The sequence below is a fragment of the Salvia hispanica genome, chromosome 3 (genome assembly GCF_023119035.1).
Source record: "Salvia hispanica cultivar TCC Black 2014 chromosome 3, UniMelb_Shisp_WGS_1.0, whole genome shotgun sequence".
Taxonomy (NCBI): Eukaryota; Viridiplantae; Streptophyta; class Magnoliopsida; order Lamiales; family Lamiaceae; genus Salvia; species Salvia hispanica.
Window position 1 is genome coordinate 36,076,655 of NC_062967.1, and position 20,642 is coordinate 36,097,296.

The 20,642-nt window shown below is 33.9% G+C and overlaps 1 protein-coding gene and 1 non-coding gene across 2 annotated transcripts; both read left to right on the top strand.

Annotated features, from left to right (window-relative positions):
* Positions 1-2,065: 2,065 nt before the first annotated feature.
* TRNAA-AGC lies at positions 2,066-2,138 on the top strand. Its single transcript has one exon. It is a non-coding gene; the product is annotated as a tRNA-Ala (tRNA).
* A 15,886-nt stretch (positions 2,139-18,024) lies between these two features.
* Positions 18,025-19,688, top strand: LOC125208979. Its single transcript, XM_048108531.1, has 3 exons — positions 18,025-18,351; positions 19,208-19,283; positions 19,365-19,688. The coding sequence occupies exons 1-3, from the start codon at positions 18,054-18,056 to the stop codon at positions 19,369-19,371; spliced, it is 381 nt and encodes a 126-aa protein (XP_047964488.1). The 5' UTR covers positions 18,025-18,053; the 3' UTR covers positions 19,372-19,688.
* Positions 19,689-20,642: the final 954 nt, after the last annotated feature.

Here is a 20,642-nt window from a genome sequence, read left to right on the forward strand (position 1 = left end):
GAGATGCTTCTAATAATTGAAATAAATTGAAAAATCGGAGGTTCAAAAAATAAATAAATATTCTATGCATTATATTCATAATTTCCGAATTAAAATACATTTGTTCATAAAATGACATTTTATGTTTTTATTTTGTTCCACTATAGGAAAGTAAATCTTTTTATATACAACAAAATTAATTATTTTGAAACTATAAGAAGATGGTATTTTTATTTCATTCACAGTACACTCGAAAAGTTATTGAAATTTGTGCCAAAATTGAACACTAGTTTGTGAATGGAGGAGTTAATGCTACTCTGATCACGAAAAATAGTTTTTTTTTTTTATAATGAATGACACGAATTTAGAAGTACAATAGGAGAAAAAAGTGCTTAAAATCTATCGAAACGTAACAAATATACATTAATCTATGTGAACGGATCAAAACGTAAAAGACATAACTCTTTTTCGTAAACTGATGTAATAGTTCTATATATGTATATTAAAAATGTAAAGTATGACAATATGTTTTTATCACAAATTTTTGAGACTTGAGTTACATATGAATATTTGTGAAGAAAGTAGTAGTAATACTAGAACAAAAACAAAATTTTGAAACTTGAAACTAATATTACTCCTTAAATCGAAATTAACTTATAGTAAATTAGAAAATGGCACTAATTAATTTTAAATTTAGGCCTGAATCCATACGTCATCGATCTGTATGTATCTATATTAGTAGTATAATTTTAGATGGTTGTCTATATTTTAGTAGGAAGGTCGAGTTGACTTGAAGGCATTAGGTAATGAATAGCTGAGAAATTAAATCGAATTCATTATTATAAATTTGTTTGTCACCAGGATATGAAGCTTGAAACATATATTTTTCCTATTTAAATATTAACTATTTTATGAAGTATTTTATGTTTTACAATATACATATACACGTGTAATATAAAATAAAACATCATATCACATTATACTAAGCAAACATAAAAAACTAAACTTTTTTGTGATACCTCACTAATTTAAAATTAACCTCGTCATGCTTACTCTCCCCCAATGAAATTTTAAAAATGCAAGTGATAAGTTATTAAATAATTTTCAAAGCTCTTTTCATTATAAGAAATACTATTTTTAAAATCCAGTGAGGTAGAGCTATCAAATTTGATGAACGTGTACGTCACAATCCACAAATTTAAATATGTTGATTCTTTCAGCCAGTCAAAATATAGAAATAATATAAATGTTCTAGAATGTTATGTCATTACATAGAAAAAAAGATCGAATAAAATAAAATAATCACTTTAAAAGATAAACAGTGAACAAATCATTCTTTTAGATAATTGATTCATCATGTTGTTGAATGATTGTGAATTTCATCTAGAGTAGAAATCTAAATTTTCGCAGCAAATTTATCATGTTTCACTCAACAATTGCTTACGATTCTTACTAAAAACTACATATGTATAATGGTTTTTTAATAATACTTGGATTGGACAAAACCGTACTTGGGCTCTGAAATTATGGATCAAAAATTAACGGGTCGGTCCTAGCATATTAATGCCCAATTGAGGTAACAAGTCCGTTTTGATACTTATAACTGAGAAATTGTAAGATAATACCAACCGGTTGTAGTGCACTTGACATCGTGGAGCTGTGGTGACCTTAATCTGTAAATCCGGTCGAACATGATTAGTGGGATTTGGCCAAAAAGTCGACTAGTGGGTCGAACAAGATTAGTAGGATTCAGCCAAAAAGCGGGCTCGATTCACCAGTGGTCAAACTAAAAAAAGAAAGTGGAGAGGTAATGAAATGAAATTTAAAAAACGGCTTTTCTTATGTATCAAACATTCGATAAACTCATAAATCAAAGCTTTTCTTGGCCTTTCAAACACATAATTACTATGCAATGATATCTGGATATCGTTATGCTTTCATATAGCACTCTAAATTGCTCCATTGAGAATACTGTAACTCATTGTATCAGAATCTGTATTGAAAGCATAGCAGATAGATATATTATTCATGTTAGAGTGTGACAATGTAAATCAAAACCAAATAAAATTTGAAATCAACAACAATTGGGGATGTAGCTCAGATGGTAGAGCGCTCGCTTAGCATGCGAGAGGCACGGGGATCGATACCCCGCATCTCCATAATACATTATTTTAACAATCGCTTTAAATCTTTTGTAAAAAAAACAATATCTTTCAATATATGATATGTGGTGTAGTTGACATGCTTGATATTTTGAGATATGTGCAATTACGAAGAATAACTGAAATAGAAATCCACTATATTTTTATGAATAATCTTGGGAAGTTGTTATCAATGGAATTAAAGTAAGCTTTATTATTTTTCTTCAATATATGCAGATTTACACTATAAAAAGATAATGAACGTATGAAGAATAGATATCAACATCAAATTCTACTCTCAAATGGCTAAATTATTCTCAGTTCTCTCGCTCTTTCTTCTTTGCCTCTTGGCTTCACGTAAGTTTACACACTATCTCGATCTCTTGGCCTACTAGTTTCTTTGGATGATAACAAGTAAATTGTTGTCATGAAAAACTATACATTTAAATTAAGTATATAAATGATTTATTTTAATTTTACGACCAAAATCGATTTACTCTAATCAAATTAGAGTTTTAGGTTCGTAATATAAGGATTCAGTGGGGAATGATATGTTTATATTTAAATTTTAATTTTCACCACATTAGCGTGTTCCATGTAAACATAATTATGCCACGTTAGCAATAATTTAATTTCAATTGAAGACGTATCGCTCATAAAAATAGTCCAAATTTTGCCATCTTGATATATTCAAAAAATTAGTTTGTTTCATTCATAAACATTGTGCCATACACTCTGTGACTCTGTCAATGAAATAATATCATATTTTATTATTTTGGAATGCTCACGATTATATCATAAGATCAATTTTGTCATTCACAACTTTTTTTAAACCATTATTAACAATATGAATTTGTGAACACTAACCATTTTTTTTTATCTAAAGCCATGAAAAGAACTTTTATTCATACTAACTAATTTCATTTGCAGAAGAGATAATGGTGACTGAAGCAGCTACATGCTCAAAAACAAGCCATTTGTTTGGGGGATCATGCTCAAGCACTAAAGTTAACTATTGCAACTCAGTTTGTAAGAAAGAGGGTTTCTTCTCTGGTGTCTGCAAAAGCTCTAATTGTATCTGCCGAAAAGATTGCTAGAATAATGCACTTTGATAAGGGTGTTGTGATAATAATGTTGTTGTATTAATTGATTACAAGAATTAAGAGGTTTTTTAAGATTACACTCCCTCAATTATACATTGATGCATTTTTCAGAAATGGAAAGATAATAAAGTAACTTAAAAGATATAAAAATATTGATCTCTAAAACTATAAACTTTGTCCATAATTTGGTATTTTTTTGAACTTTAAAATTGGTTTAGAAAGTTATAAACTTTGCACTTTGTTTAGTAGTTCCCACGACATGTGTATCACCATATTTGACTAACTTATGAGGCTTTTTTTTTTTTTTTTATCATACTTGACACAATTAAATCAATATCGTTTTCTACGTGACTTTTTAACCTACTTGTTATGAACTTAAAAAATGGTTTAAAATTCCATAAAATATATCACAGTAATTGATCACGTAAAATAAGATTTTGATGAAAATATTTTATTTGTGTCAGTTTGGGAAACCAAACAAAGTGCAAAATTTGTGATATTCTAGATCAATTTTAAAATTCGGAAAAAATACCAAATTTTAGGCAAAGTTCATGGTTTTAAAAACCAATATTCTAAATAAAATAATATACTTAAGCAAGAAAGAAAAAAATATGTTAATTATTATGGTAACAATATTAAAATGACGTCTTTTGGTGATTATTACAACGGTATTGTACATTTCATTATAGCGAGAAAAAAAAATAAAGAGGAAAAAATTATAAAATTATGTCAGTTTATCTATCATTAAAAGATGACGTTTTATAACATTGATTATAATTTGATCAAAATTTATAATCTAAATTATTATTGTCCCTATATTTTTTCACTAAGCCGCTTGGTGATATATACTCCCTGTCCCAAAAGAGTATGCATTTTGGGCCGACATGAGTTCTAATTCAAAATTGATAAAATAAGAGAGAAGTAGAGAGAAAGAATAAATAAATATTGTTAGTAAGTCCCACCTTATTAGAGAGGAAAAAGTTTAAAAAATTAGAAAATGTATATGATTGTGGGACAAACTAAAATGAAAATAATGCATATTCTCGTGGGACGAAGGGAGTAATATTAGGGAGAGCTAATGCAGATTTGACATAATCATCCTAATATATGAGCAGATAATACAGTGGTATTAAATACTTCCTCCGTTCCATGTTAATAGAATCATTTTACTCTTTTGAGAAGTTTCAAATTAATTGAGTCATTTTTATTTATGACAAAAAAATAACTATGTCTTCAATTACTTTATTCTCTCCTCAATTTCTATTACTTTATTCTTATTTATTTTATTCACTATCTAATTAACACTATCCAATTAACACAGTGTTGTTGAGTTAAAAAAAAGCGCTTCTATATTTAAGTACGGAGTGTGTAAAAGTAGTCCATAGCCATCAGGTCATCACCTTTTTAGTTGAAAATTAAGGCCATCCGCAACGCTATCTCTTATCCGTCTCTTAACTAAGAGACAACACCTGCAACCCTCCATCTCTTAACCATCTCTTAACTATTCATTCAATTTCATTTTTTATTTTTAATTCCAACAAATTCAATTAATAAAAACACACTTCATTAAAATAAAACAAATATTACAACTTAAAAAAAGCCTAAAAAATAGAAAAAAATACATAATTTAAAATCCTAAAAAATAAAAAAAGTACATAATTTAAAATCCTAAAAAATAAAAAAACTACTCCACCGGCGAATCATCATCCCCCGAAGTCGGCGGTACAACTATACCAAGTTGAGCTCCCATATACTCAATTCCGGCCATATGGGCTGCAACTTGGCCAGGATTCATTTTTGAGAGGTCCGCCATCGTGGCGACTAGGTACATGGACATTAGGGTGTGCGAGCCCGTGCCCGTGCCGGAGCCCGAGCCCTCGCCCGCCTGGCTTGGTCCGCCGCGGCCCATCCCTCTCGCTCTCGCTCTCCCCCTGGCTCTAGCCGCCTTCGCCGCCTTGGTCCCTTGCGGCCGACGTCGTGCACCGGAAGAAGACCCCCCTGCATCATCGGTTGGCGTGCGCTCACGTGAGGTGTTTCCTTCGCCGCCATCACTAGACGAGTAGTGGCCACGCGCCGTGCGCTTCGTGCGTTTCGAGCCCGAGGCCGACTCGACACCGCCAGCCCACCTGTCAAGGTGGTGGACTTGCGACCAAACATCGACAAGCTTGAAATCTTTGCCGACGTCGTCTTTGAAGACCCGCAACGCCGCTCTCAGAATGTCGGCTCCACTGGCTCCGCTCTGATAATTCGCCTCTTCTCCCCTGTATATCGCGCAAAATTTTTTGACATCTTTGTCGGTTCGGTCCCAATGACTGCGTAGCATCTTCACGCTGCGGCGAACGGTATTCGTCGGCCTTCGGGCGTTGTAAAGGTCGGTGACTTTTTCCCAAAAGCACTTGTGGGTTTTGATTCCCGACGACAGGATCGTACGAGACGCTGATCCAAGCGTCTTACAAAGCCAACGTCTCGGCTTGGCTGTATGCATGCCGACTGCCGTCTCCACCAACCTCTGCAGCCGCTGCCTCCTCTTCCTCCTCGGCATTGACGCGAGATCGAGGTTGATCCCCGCCGGAGCCGGAGCCGGAGCCTCCACCGATTGGCCAGTCGGGCAAATTGCGATCAGGCGCCAAAAATTCTCCGGAATTTGGGATAATCCCGACGATTGCCCGTACCTCGGGGGGAGGGACGATAGTATGCATCCACATCAAAATGTGGTGTTTGGTACGCCGGCGGGGTGGTCGAGCCTTGGGTGCCCGACGACGAACCGGGAGTACCCAAACAGTTGTACATGCTCGCCCAATCGTCGAACGAGTTCAAGTCGAACCCGACGGAGCGCCGCCTGCCGGAGCCGCCGGAGTTTCCATCGCCGGACATTTTTTCAACAATTTGAGAGTGGTGTTTGTGTGTAAAATGGAAGAGGAATGATGAATGAAAGTTGTGTTTGTGTGTAAAATGGTGAATGAAGTGTGGAGTATATTTATAGAAGAATAAAAAAAAAAAAAAAAAATTTGAAAAATTCGACCGTTTGGTCCCCAACGGTCATTTGACCGTTTGAAATTTTTTTTTATTAAATTCGATTTTTTCGAATTTATAAAAAAAAAATAAATTTATTACGTCATAATTACGACGCCCACTCGCGGGCCGGCGAGTTGGCGTCATGCAACGCTCCAGCGCGCGCCACGTGGGCGCGCGCGTCGTCTCGCCAGCTCGAGGCCGGCCTCGCCGTGTCGCGTCGCGCGACGAGATGTCTCGTCTCGTCGAGACGAGACCGAGCCAAAATCGAGCCCGCGTTGCGGATGCTCTAAAGAATATAGAGACATGATGTGACAAGTATGAAAAAATGTAAAGAGTGATGAAGTGAAAGAGACAGCCTTGCTCCATTTATCGAATGTTAAAAAAATGCCATGTTTTGAGGGTACTTCAGTCCCAAAATTAGTTTAAAAAATGAAAAAGTATCAAAGAATTAGTACTTCCTCCATATTTGTAGTAACATTTTGCTATAAAATTCCGTCTCATATTTAGAGTAACATTTAGAATTTATCATATTTGTACATAAAATTTTATCCAATTATTCACTAAAATTACATCCAAATGCCATTATTTATATTAAAATAAATCAAAACAAAAATAAAAAATCAAAAAGTCAAAGAGGGATCCACCTTCAACCAACTCACTTTATTTATTACACACTTCATCATCTCACTTCATTTATTACACACTCCATCATCTCACCCCACCATCTCATTTCATTTATTACACACTCCACCTCTCACTTCATTAATTACACACTCTACTAATTCATTAAAACCCGTGCCATAACTAAATGTTACTATAAATGTGGGACGGAGGGAGTATTTCATAATTTCAAATTATCCCATGCTATTTTTTAATTTTAGGGACTAAATTTGTCCAAACTCAAAAGATCTGTTTCCAGTCAACTATTTTAATTACACTTTCATAATCTCTTCTTAGCTTACTAATCTTTTGGATGATGTCATGTAAATTATTTCATTTATCAAATGTTATTTTTCCATCTCACTCATTTCATATATTTACATTTTTTCCAAAAAAAAATCCATTTAAAAAAAACCTATATAAGTTTATACTCCCTCCGTTACAAACAAATGTTTAATTCGTTTACTCAATTATTAACTAAGTTAACGATTAAGCCAAACGGCAAATATCGCACCTAATTTACTCATGGTCTGATAAGGACATAGACTTTTGTGAGCTTTGGTCGTTTGTTTGTTTTTGCTTTTGATTTTTGTTGGTGCTTAGTTTTTTCGTTGGTCTTGGTAGGTTTGTTTTTTGTTTAGGTGGTGTTGTTGAACTCTTGCTCATCATCTTTTGGTCTGAGCCTATTTTTGTAAAAAAAGAAAAGGACATAGGCTTTTCCTTTAATCAGAAAGTGCTGATAATTTTCGTATTATTGTTTAACTTATTTTATGATTTAGTGTTATAGGTGTTAGAGATTTGATTTACTTTCTATGATTGTTATAATTTGATTTGTTTTCCATTATTTTTAGGATTTGTTTCCCTGAATAAATAATGAACTAATTTTAATGAATAAATCAAAATAAGTTTAATTTTTAGAGACAGAGGGAACCTATTGAAAATTAATTGGGAGCAATTTCGGCCACTGAAGCACCATCTCAAATTATTTCAGTTACTTTACTATATTAAATATTGATATAAAATTTACTGTTAAAAAAAATCTGCATTAAAATGGTCATGCCTATGAATTAAAATAGTTATACTTAAAATTATAAATATTCAAAAATTTACCCAAAACTTGTAAATATTTAATTCATACACATAATTTTAAAAATTCAAATTAAAGTCAAAATTCGCCTTTTATATTCTTTAAATTTCCTCAATATTAAAACCCCACCGCATTGGCAGTTTTAAATTTTATATCAATGCGTTATTACTACTATTAAATTTCAACATTGGTCATTGTAATTCAAGTAACGCTCCAAATCTCACAAATTACGTTACACAAATTTTGGATATTAAATGTATAACAAAGTTGGACGTTCCATTATTTACACTATTATATTTATAATAAATTTTGAAAATTAATTGGGATCAATTTCGGCCACTGAAGCACCATCTTAAAATTTTCAGTTACTTTACTGTTAAAAAGAATCTGCATTAAAATGGTCATGCCTTTATATGAATTAAAATAATCATGCCTAAAAATTATAAATACTCAAAATTTTACCCAAAACATGTAAATATTTAAATTCATGAACATAATTTTTAAAAATCCAATTCAAGCTCGCCTTTTATATATACTAGTATCATACCCGTGCGATGCACGAATTGTTTTAGTTTCATCATAGTAAATTCATTTTGAATTAATTACTTAAAATTACATACACAAGTATACTTATCTAACGGTTAAAAATAAAACTACTCTCTTCGTCCTAACTAAGTTGATACATAATTAACTTTTGAGCATTGAGATTAAGAAATTGTGTTGAATGAATTAAATGAAAGTAAAATAAATAGGAGAGGAAAATAAGTAGGAGATATGAAGAGAGAATAAAGTAGTTGATGAAATAAAGTAAGAGTGATTAGATGTTTTATTTTTTGTCAAAAAAAAAATGACTCAACTTTGTTGGGACATATCAAAAATGAATACAACTCAACTTAGTTGGGACGGAGGGAGTACAAAACAAAAAATATAAAGCTTCCGATGACCATTTTCTATTCTCTACCACAAAACGAAAACCATAATTTTATATTGTATCAATAGACAACTTAAACACTTAAACACCACACTTAAACACCATTCACATCAAATAATTAATACCCAAAAATAATTATCCATACTAAATAGCCATTAAAATATAAAGGCTGAGTAGTTATGTATGTAGGACATAAAAAGTTTATATGATGACAATAAATAACTTATTAATTCATGAGTTTTGAAAATTTTTTTGTAAGAAATATGAAAAATGGAATCACAAATACCATCAACCTCGTAAATACAAAAGAAAATCACACAATCTCTCGCATGTTTGAATAGGCATTCCATAGATTTTCTCACACAATATATCATCGACTCACTTCTTTTGCAATCTACTTTTTGCTGCATCTTATGTAGCATCTCATTTCCTCCCTCTTCTCGATCAATCTTGTAAATACAAATTAAAGTTTTCAAAAAAATGAAACAATATCTCGCGTGTTTGAATAAACGATTTCATAAAATTTCTCATACAATATATCATCTGTTCACTTCTTTTGCAATCTACTTTTGTTACATCATTACATTTCCTCCTCATTCTCGGTCAACTGATGATTCAACATCAAATTTCGTTATCTCATAAGGCATATTATTTTAATTTTTAGATCAATAACTTAAATGAATGAAATGTTGACAACTCAATATCAATTATCGAAATAAACTACAAAATCTTATACTTACATAAATTTGTTTTAATTTTATGCGTAAACAATTGCCTCCAACACCATTGCCTCCAACACTATAATGCAGATAGTGTATATAATTCTTACATTGTATAAACGATGAAAGCTGATCAAATCTGCCCATCACTCTTATAAAAGATGGGCAGAATAAAGTTTTATCAAAAGATAAAACCAAATAATATATTGTTTCGAAAATTTAGTGATAAATGCAAGGATTCTAGAACTACCATATGTGAGATATTTGTAGTTGAAGAAAATGAATTAGGATCTTATCTTAAACCTTTCACTTGTCCCACTAATGATAAGATTAAACAACCATTTAATTTATACTACAAATATAAGTAAAACAATGATGACTAACAACATGGCAAAATAAATTTCAAAAAGCGATTTTGCCTTTGGATGAAAGAAGTCACAAAAGCATACATATACATATATTTCTACGTCAAGACGATAAATATTTATTTAAATGAAACATAATCTAAAAATATACTAAATGTTACAAAACAGAAACTTGCATGGAAAAAGAATTAATTAATGATTTTAGATAAAAAAAAAAAAAACTAAACAAACCTAATAAGATGAGAAACTATAAAACAATATCATACGGTACTAATTAATGGGTTTAGATAAATAACTGAAAACCCAATGAAATAATAAACGACAAAACACATATCATTCGGTCATAGAAAACACATTCTAAGCTAACAATAATAGATTTGTCTCTAGGTTCATCATGGAATATGAACTACTCCACATGATTTCAATATCTTCCTTTTGTAAGAATTATGATTAGAATATTAATAACATAATAATGGCTCGAAAAAAGTGTGTAAAATAAATGAATATAAATATACTACATAGTACTATTAGCAAGGAGTAAAAACTATGCTTTTTTTTATAAAAATTAGTGATGCAACATGAGAAGATAATAAGGAAGCGAGTTATAAGCTACTTTATTTTACCGTCGGAGGAAGTAATAATAATGTGGGATTGTGAGAATATTGTCTAACACTATGAGTATTTGGAGTGTGAAATTGTGTAGGGCATATATATACTGAAAAATGGTTTAAAAATGGTTAGGTTTATGGTGTGGAATAAATAATTGGCAGTTACATCATATAAATAATTGGCACGTATAATTCAACATTAAAGTATTCCGTCGGTTTCTTTCTCATTTATTTCTATTCAACGGTTTCATTTTATTTTTAATATATAATATATTAATACTACATTAACTGTATAACCGTAAAAACCCATTCAAACCCATTAAGTACTTGATATAAAAGTATATTTTATTTAATCATGAATTATATTTATAAATAGAGTTGTAACGGTGACTATGTTTGAATATAACTATAGATTAGAAAATATTCAAATTCACACCCTCAATTTTTGAATATTCAAATTTATACCCAAAATTCATAAATATTCAAAATAAGGCGGAAACTCGCCTTTTATATATGTATAGATATACATAGAGAGTTGTGATCATTGTTGAACCAATTTTAAAGATTGAACTAGAGATCAAATCTGGGCCATTAGATCTAGTTTTTTTGATGAGATGTGCTGCTGTGAAAATTTTTTGTAGAGAGAAAGAACGGCACGCGACGGCGAAACCACATTTACGTACTGGAATGAAGTAAAAACCTACTGGAATGAAGTAAAAACCTACTAGAATGAATTAATATATTCTGGAACGAATTTAAATCTTCGTAACATGTTAGTATGACTTATTTACCTTCAGATGAATTAAAATAGGCTCGTGATGAAGGCGAAAATAATTTATAAATTTCTGTATCTTATCCATAAAAAACTAGATCTAAAAGCCTTAATTTGGTAGGATTCGGTGGTTCGGTCTTTAAGAGTGGATTTGTAGATAATGAGACTCTCTCTCTCTCTCTCTATATATATATATATATATATAGGGGTGCATTACCCTCCTTATCACCCCCTAGTATAAAACATAGGACTAATATAAGCCCTTGGATCTATTAATCTAATGGCTTTGATTAAAAGCATCGCCGTACATTATTATACCAGTTTCGTACATTAAAGGGAAATTTGGGTATATTACTGTTACATCATTTATATGGACTACTAAACCCTTGATGAATGATGTTAACTTTGGGCCCGATGTGTAATACTATGCTACATTATCATGGGTGTATTGTACATTATCATAGGTATATCATACATTATCACGGGTATTTCGTACATCACTCTCCGACGGGGTATGGATTTGTGAATTTGTGGATGCTATATAGTATAGCTTCCATCCGTGAATTCATACTCCGGTACATTATCATGGGTATATCGTGCATTATCATGGTTATATCGTGCATTATCACGGGTATTTCGTACATCACTCGCCGACGGGGTATAGATTTGTGAATTTGTGGATGCTATATAGTATAGCTTCCATCCGCGAATTCATACCCCGGCACATTATCATGGGTATATCGTACATTATCATGGGTATATCGTACATTATCATGAGTATATCGTACATTATCACTGGTATTTCGTACATCACTTTCCGACGGGGTATGGATTTGTGAATTTGTGGATGCTATATAGTATAGCTTCCATCCGCGAATTCATACCCCGGTACATTATCATGGGTATATCGTGCATTATCATGGTTATATCGTGCATTATCACTATAATTTCGTACATCACTCTCCGACAGGGTATGGATTTGTGAATTTGTGGATGCTATATAATATAGCTTCCATCCGCAAATTCATACCCCGGTACATTTATCATGGGTATATCGTACATTATCACTGGTATTTCGTACATTATCACTGGTATTTCGTACATCACTTTCCGACGGGGTATGGATTTGTGAATTTGTGGATGCTATATAGTATAGCTTCCATCTGCGAATTCATACCCCGGTACATTATCATGGGTATCTCGTACATTATCACTGGTATTTCGTACATCACTTTCCGACGGGGTATGGATTTGTGGATGCTATATAGTATAGCTTCCATCCGTGAATTCATACCCCGGTACATTATCATGGGTATATCGTACATTATCATGGTTATATCGTCCATTATCACTGGTATTTCGTACATCACTTTCCGACGGGGTATGGATTTGTGAATTTGTGGATGCTATATAGTATAGCTTCCATCCGCGAATTCATACCCCGGTACATTATCATGGGTATATCGTACATTATCACTGGTATTTCGTACATCACTTTCCGACGGGGTATGGATTTGTGAATTTGTGGATGCTATATAGTATAGCTTCCATCCGTGAATTCATATCCCGGTACATTATCAATTGATCAATTGAGATTTTTTATGCTAATTGAGAAATGAGATGCAATATCAACCACTCATTTTTATTAAATGAGTGGTCCAGATTTTTCCACATGGAAAATATCTTTAGATTAATTAATTATGAAAGGGCAGAATGGTAATATCATGCTACATTTTATTCAATAAATATTTTTTTTAATTTTTAATTTTAATTTTAATTTTTTATTATTTTTTTAAATTTTTTTAAATTTTTTAAATTTTTTTAAATATCATCTCTCCCTCTCTCTCACGCCTCCTCTGGCGAAATCGCCGTCGACGTCTCGTCCTTCACCGGCTATCACCACCGGTGTCTCTCATCTATCTGGAAAAAAACGAAGAATCCTTATTTAGGCAGCAGTATCTCCGTCGAGCTCTCTCTCTCTCTCACTCGGCGAGCTCACAGCACCGCTGCTGCCGACGTCACTCGCCGTCTGCCGCTCCTCTGCATCGCCGGCTCTCCGTCGCTGCTGTCAGCGCTCTGCATTAGCCCTCTGCGTCGAGCCCTCCGCCGAGCTTTCTCCCTTCCCGGCGAAATCAGTAGCGGAGAGGAGGCATCGCCTCTTCCTCCCTCTCTCAGTCGTGACTTGCGGCCGCTCCGCAGAGTTTTTGGGGTTCCGTCAACGTTTTCCCGCCGCCCGGCAGCCCCTTCGCCTAAGCTAAGTCCTCTCCCCCTACCCTTCTTTAATTTCTTGAGTTGTGGCAGCAGCTTGGTGATTGTTGGTATTTGGTATGATCTTGCTGGAGCATTTGTTAATCTCATGATCTAAATCTTTGAGAGCCTACTGGATTGGTTCCTTTCCTTGGTTTGATTGCTTTTCTTGCAATACTAGTTACTGATTTATCAATTGGGGCACTTAGCTTACTGTATTGAGTCTCTATTCTTACACATGCTTACTATGGGAGAACTTGAGGGTTCTGCTATTATTCCATACTTGGTTGTGAGAATCCTATGGAAATTTCTAAGTTCTTGTGCTATCTATTTGTTGTTCTACATGATGCAAAGGTTATTGGGTGTTGAGGTTGTTACCTCACTTTGATGAATCCTCCCGTATGGGACTGATGTCCTGCCTCAAAATCTCCTCCTTGCTCCTCCTCCCTTCCTTGCTGTATTCCTTGACTTTATGTGAGTTTGGGGTGTCGACTTTGTGGGGAGGAGAAGAGGGATGAGGCTGCTTATATAGTGCTCTACTCTTGGCTGTTTGTGCTTGAGACTTGGAGGCAAATGCTCCTATTTTGGGGCTGCCAGCTCTACCTCTTTTGAGCTTCATGTTCATGTTATTCTTACTACTTTGGTGTATGTGTGGCTGTCTCTCTTGGCTGTTTCCTCAGCCTTGAACGATGGGAAGAAGAGGATTTGACTCATGTCTATATTGGGCTTGTGTAGAGGCTCGTTCTACCATGCTCATTTGTCTTGATTCCTCATTGATGCTAGTTGAGAATGTGCCAAAAATGGGTTGATCTCAGGCTCTACTATTTCCCTTTCTTAAATGAGCTTGTGCCTCCCTTCCTTTTTATTTGTGAGTCATCTTCTAACCCCTATTCTTGTGTTAATTTGCAGGTACATGGCTGGAGCTTTGGAGTCTTGTGGCTGCTCCCTAATCGAGAAAGAGAGTGAGGGAGAAAGAAAGAAGATGCTCCTCTAGAGATCCTTTGGCTCCATCACCAAAATAGCTAGCTTCCAAACTTGTTGACTAGTGTAGGAGGATAATGGTGTAGAATAGATGTGTGTGTTGTCACTCTCACATATGTAAACATGTGCTAGATGTATCTCCAACATTCTTGTATACCTTATTCCTCAAATATTTATCTAGTAAAAGCATAGCTTTTACTTTTATCCTTGAACACATAAATTCGTTGCACTTTATTTCTTCCAACGAAAATACTTAAAATTACTCCAAAGTCGAGAAACAACGAGGAATGTACGATTACACGTCTTCTAAAGGAATTTTAGTTAAGCTACTAAATCTGATTTATCTTGAAAGAAGGGAACGAAATTCCGGGGCGTTACATCAGTAGATAGCCCAAGGACAAGTCTTGTTGTTAGATCCATTCAGTGCTATACCACACCAATGTCATCTTATTTCAGTAAGGCTTAGAAATATGCGGACTGACATTGCAACCTTTCACGATGGATAGTCTAATTCCATCTAGATTGTGAAATTCTTATTTTTCTTTGTTTAGGACTGACCGTGTTACCTTAAAGTGGACGCCGCCCACAACCGGTTCACTAAAACAAAGACTTAGACTTTGTTAAGTTAACTTATACATTTAAACATGCAATTAACATCCATTAAATGTAAAACATAACAACATTATGACAAAAATAATCTGTTTTATTACTTGGAAAATAAAATAAGAGTTTCACAGTATTCAATCACTTGAAACGTGATTTCTAGTATACAAACTCTAACATGTATATCGTCGGAAATTTCAAATATGATGACATTAGAGTGTAGGTCTGCTGCAAGACAGTCGAGTAGGTCTACAACTTTTAATAAATTGACTAAAATGCCCCTGAAGCCATTTGGGCAATTTGGTCCGAAAAATGGCTACAAATATCCGATTTGTGATTATGTAAAAGGGTAGGGTTATGTGGAGATATTTTTTTTTCCTTAGGGGCCTGCAGTGTATCTTTTGGAAACGTTAGAGACTTTTGATGTAGTCCATTATCTTTCCATGTATAACAAAATGGAAAGTTGTTCTAAAATTGGATTAAAATAAGATTTATTATTTTTTTTCCATGATAAAATTAATGGAAAATAAGCTTTATTATTTTTTTTCAATTTATGCAATTCTCCAGTCTATAAATGGGCATATCAAATATCAACCTCAAAATATACTCTCAATATGGCTAAACAATTCACAGCTTCCGCACTCTTGATCCTTTCGTAAACAATTGTGTTAGGTAGCAAATGTGAAGTCCTTGTTCAAACTTGATCCATCTTTCGTGGACAATAAAAATTGGCAAATGATCTATTTTTCGTGGGCGGAGGAGGGAGTATTAAAATATTACTCCAATCCAACTATAGTTTATCAATTAATTCCATTATTTAAAATTAAGAAATAGGAAAACTGATGTTATGTTATAAATTTAATATACTTAATATTAAATAGTATAATTCGTGATAAATTTAATTAATTTAATTGATTATGTCATTTTGTTCAATTTATTTAATTAATATATATAATTTTTGAAGTATATTATCATTAGGATGAATATCATATTTAATCTTAGGATAAGATTTTGTAATTTGTGACATGGAAAATTGTATTTCATTTGTTTTGGGATATTATGAGAAAAAATCTAAATTTATTATTTTGAAAAAAATTTAATAAACAATGGTCAACATTGTGAATTTATAATACATAATTTATCTCAAAGATGATTTTGGTTGGTTGCATAACATTTCATATATCTTTAATAGTATCCAATATGCATTTGATTCGTGGCCTTGCATCCTCAAATGTGTTAAACTATAACAATAAATTTTACTCCTATTTCATGTACTGTACTTTCTATCCTCTTCCTCCCTAAACCATAAATTCTATCAATTTTTGTTAGTAAAAATGAAGATATATTAAAAAAAATTAAATGGAGATAATATTTGTTAAAATTTAAATTGGATGATACGAGAATTAATACAAAATTGGTAAAGTAACAGAGATGAGGAAAATGTTAGTTAAAGTAGTATTATTGGATAGTGAGATCCTGTCACGACCACAACTCCCTAGTGCTAGTGAGCGCAGCTATTTCGCGACTAATATAAGCTCATAAATCATAAATTAAGCATACAAGAAACAATTCAACCCGAGGAAATAGTTTCGAAGGCGAATGGGTACATAGTCAAAAGAAAGTCAGAGTGTCAAGACCACATTAATACATTCCTAGATCATAGTTCTACTGCAGCGGAAGAGTCCAAGACAAAGTAGTATGTATGGAGACATACTACTTTGGGCTACCTAACTACTTATTTAATGATCATTCCCAACACATTCACCTCCTCGTCCACGTTCAACCTGCACATTTGAAAATAAACATGCAGGGCTGAGTATTTGATATACTCAGTGGGCACCTTACCAAAAACAGTTCTATTTTATTTGTCAAGCCATAGTTGAGTGATCACAGGGTTTTTATTAAAAGGCCTGAGTCACTAAATCCTTTCCTTTCATAAAAATTTGATTGCGCAATCACATAACTTATAAACCATATCTGAACTTTGTGTGAACCGGGAATGTTGCCACATTCCACGACGGTCATTGGACCGGCCAACTCCTATGTTAGCTCACGGTCCCCTCATGTGTACACTAGTCTGAGTATGGTTTGCGGCCCTATTGGGACCCGAATTCAATTTAACTAAATTGGCAAAGCCAAGCAGATAGGTAATCATAAAACAAAACATGGCATGACAAACATACTTGAGTAAAGATTCACATTTTCATACTAAAATCACGTTTTGAAAGAATGCTCACCTCAAACTTAGGTCTCTTTCGGAAATTTCCTTAGCTTAGTCCTAAACGCCGTGCGAAGACGTCCCTTTTAGAAAATAAGGTAATACCTTAATTAGGCTCTATGAGTCAAATAGACTTAAATATGAATCCATCCTAAGTGCGTGCTCATTTTATTCTTTTTCTTATTTTTCTAGAAAAAGTTCTACGATCCTTGAGCATTAATTAAATCAGTAGATTTAATCTATTGTGGAGGTATAAGAAATTGTTCGTTTAAATTAAGGAGTATTATTTTCCATATATCTCGTTCGGCACTAACATAAATCTGAAATTTAATTTATCAGCTCGGGATTTAATTAGCACATACTCTCACGGAATCAATTACTTGGTCGTTTAACTATGACGAGTCCAAGATTTAATTTAGCAAACTGCAGGCCCAACCATTTTTAACAATTCCAGCCCATTCCTTCTTTTAATTAATAAAACAGCCCACTTCTTAAATTAAATCATTAGTCCATACATTTAATTAAAGAGGCCCAAAGGCCCAAAGCTAATTAATAGTTGGCCCAAGACTCACTCAAATTTCGTCGGTCATCTCCCTCTTTCTCTTCAAAAATTTCCAAATTGAGATGAAATCCCTAATTTCCATCTCTCTCCTTTCTCTCGGCGGCAACACAGTGCATCTGCCACCGTCGCGCCTCACCGGAGGTGTCTCCTCTTTCCGCCGCCTCTCACTCAGCCGGCGTATCATGTCGACTGAACGGCGCCGCCTCTGTGACTGGCCTCTCTACTCCGACAACCCACAGCACCGCCGCCGCTGCTGCCTCTCTGCACTAACCGTTGCCTCGAGGACAGTTCACGGCATCTGCTCGACGCCATACGCTCCTCCGTCGGCTAGGCTCGGAGCCTCCAGACGGTTCCTTCCTAAGCTAAGTCTTCCTATCTTAGCTATTTAGGTGATTCTTTAGGGCAGTAGCTTAGTAAGTGTAGAGTTAAGTTCTTTTTCCAAAATCTCAGTTCTTGACTAATGGTGTTTACTTTAGAATTGGATTTTAGATTTCGAAGCTTGAGAGGAAATAAAGTTTTTTTTTTTTCTGTTCCATTTCAAAACTGAATAAAAGAGCATGCTTGAGCTTTGTGTTCTACTGTTCTTCCATTATTTCCATTATGTCATGATTTTGAAGTGGTGGTGCTCTAAAAATGCTTGAGTTTTATGCGTACAAGTTATGCTTGTGCTTTATGTTCTATGCATGATAAGGTTGTTTCCCATATGATCATGTTGTGATGTTCTAAGTGGATGAAAAGGAGGTATAAGGGTAGTATGTTTGTGATGTTCTAAGTGGATGAAAAGAAGGTATAAGGGTAGTATGTGCTACCTGATTCCTTAAAAACTCCTACTTCAACTTGTGCTTGAAAGGCACAACAACCTCTACTCACTGTCTTACTCTCGGTTGTGATTTGTGGAGGAGAAAGAATGTGATTTGAAGTGGTGAGTGGTGAAGGGAAACAAATATTGAAGGGGAAGACATATATATATAAGCTGCTGCTGCGGTTTGTTGAGATATGGCAGAAATCGAATCTGCATTCTTTGGCTCTTTGTTCACATTGTTGGCTGTTTGTGAGATAGTACTTGTGAAGAAATAAATGGACTGAGCTCCCCCTTTGTTTTCTTATTGCAGCAAGATCCCTTTTGGCGATCTTCATCCTACTTTGTTTAGTTTGATTTGTTTCTATCTTTGGAGTACATGTACTCTTGCATTTAAAAACTTTGTTGGTTTGTTGCAGGTAGTGATTGGAGAGAAGGCAGGAGCTATTGGGATTAGGAGATGCTGCAGCCAGAAATTGACTTACCTTCTTGGGTAAGCCCTTGGTCCTCCATTGTTAAAGAGTTCTTTAATTTCTTATGTCTTTGTTCATCAACTCTGGTTTGTATCTTGCAGGTGGTAGTCATAGGAGGAAGAGTTATTGGGCTGCTCTTTGGGCCGGCAGCCCTCTACCAACGGGCCGGACTAACGAGCCTCGGGTGTGGTTTGTGCCTGAAGAGAATAGGCCCAAAAAGCATTTTTTTACTTATTTATTTATAGGTGCATTATTAGCTTCTTTTGTATTTAAAAACTTTATATACTTAATTCATATACATCCATTTATGTATTGAACACTAAGCTTTGGTATTTGTACCCGTTCTAATCCAAAGTGTCGACCTGTATCCATTATGAACTTGGCTTTAGTTTTAATGAAAAGCACATACTCGATCTTGGTTCGCTCGCCTCTTCTTATTCGAGAGTATTTCATAAATCAACTTTTAATTAGGCATGAAATAAAAGTTTTAATATTCAATTCATTTAATCGAAAGTAACTAAATGATGGCATGTATCTCAAGTTTGGCGAGAAACTTAATAGTAAAACAGTGGTTATTACAGATCCATATTATTAATACTCCCTCAGTCCCACATAAAATGTCACACTTCCTTTTAAGTTTGTCCTACCAAAGATGTCACATTTCTCCTTTTGGAAAAAGGTCTCTCTCACATTAATATAAAAATTATATTTTCTCTCTCTATTTAACACACAAAATAAAACCTCCTAAAATCCCGTGCCGTCCCACAAGTGTGACATCTTTTGTGGGACGGAGGGAGTAGTATTTAATGGTGGTATAAGTTGTAAATAAGTTGATGTATGAAAGTAATAATTTGAGATAGCTTTCCAAAACTAGAATGCACATATTTTTGTGGGTCAGACGAAAATTGAAATTGCACAATTTTTTATAGGATCGAGGGAGTATATACTCCCTTTATTCAACAATAGTGCATATTTTTTAAATTTCTTATTCTAATTATTAAATTCTCTGAAACGGAAATATCGTTATTTCCACTTTATCCTTTATCTTATTATATTCATTCTCTACTCAATTTTTTTTATTTTAATATATTGAATTGTTAATATATCTATTATTAAAAATATTTTGTCCAGTGCATAGCACGGGTGATAACACTAGTGTTCAAAAATGCCATGTTTTGAGGATACTTCAGTCCCAAAATTAGTTAAAAAAATGAAAAATACCAAAAATGTGATTATATCATAATTTCAAGAATGTCCAATGCTATTTTTAAACTTCGGGGACTAAACTTGTTCAAACTCAAAAGATACAAGATTGTTTATATAGTTCAGTCAACTATTTTAATTATAAAGGAAAGACTTTTACTAATAGAGTCGTAGTT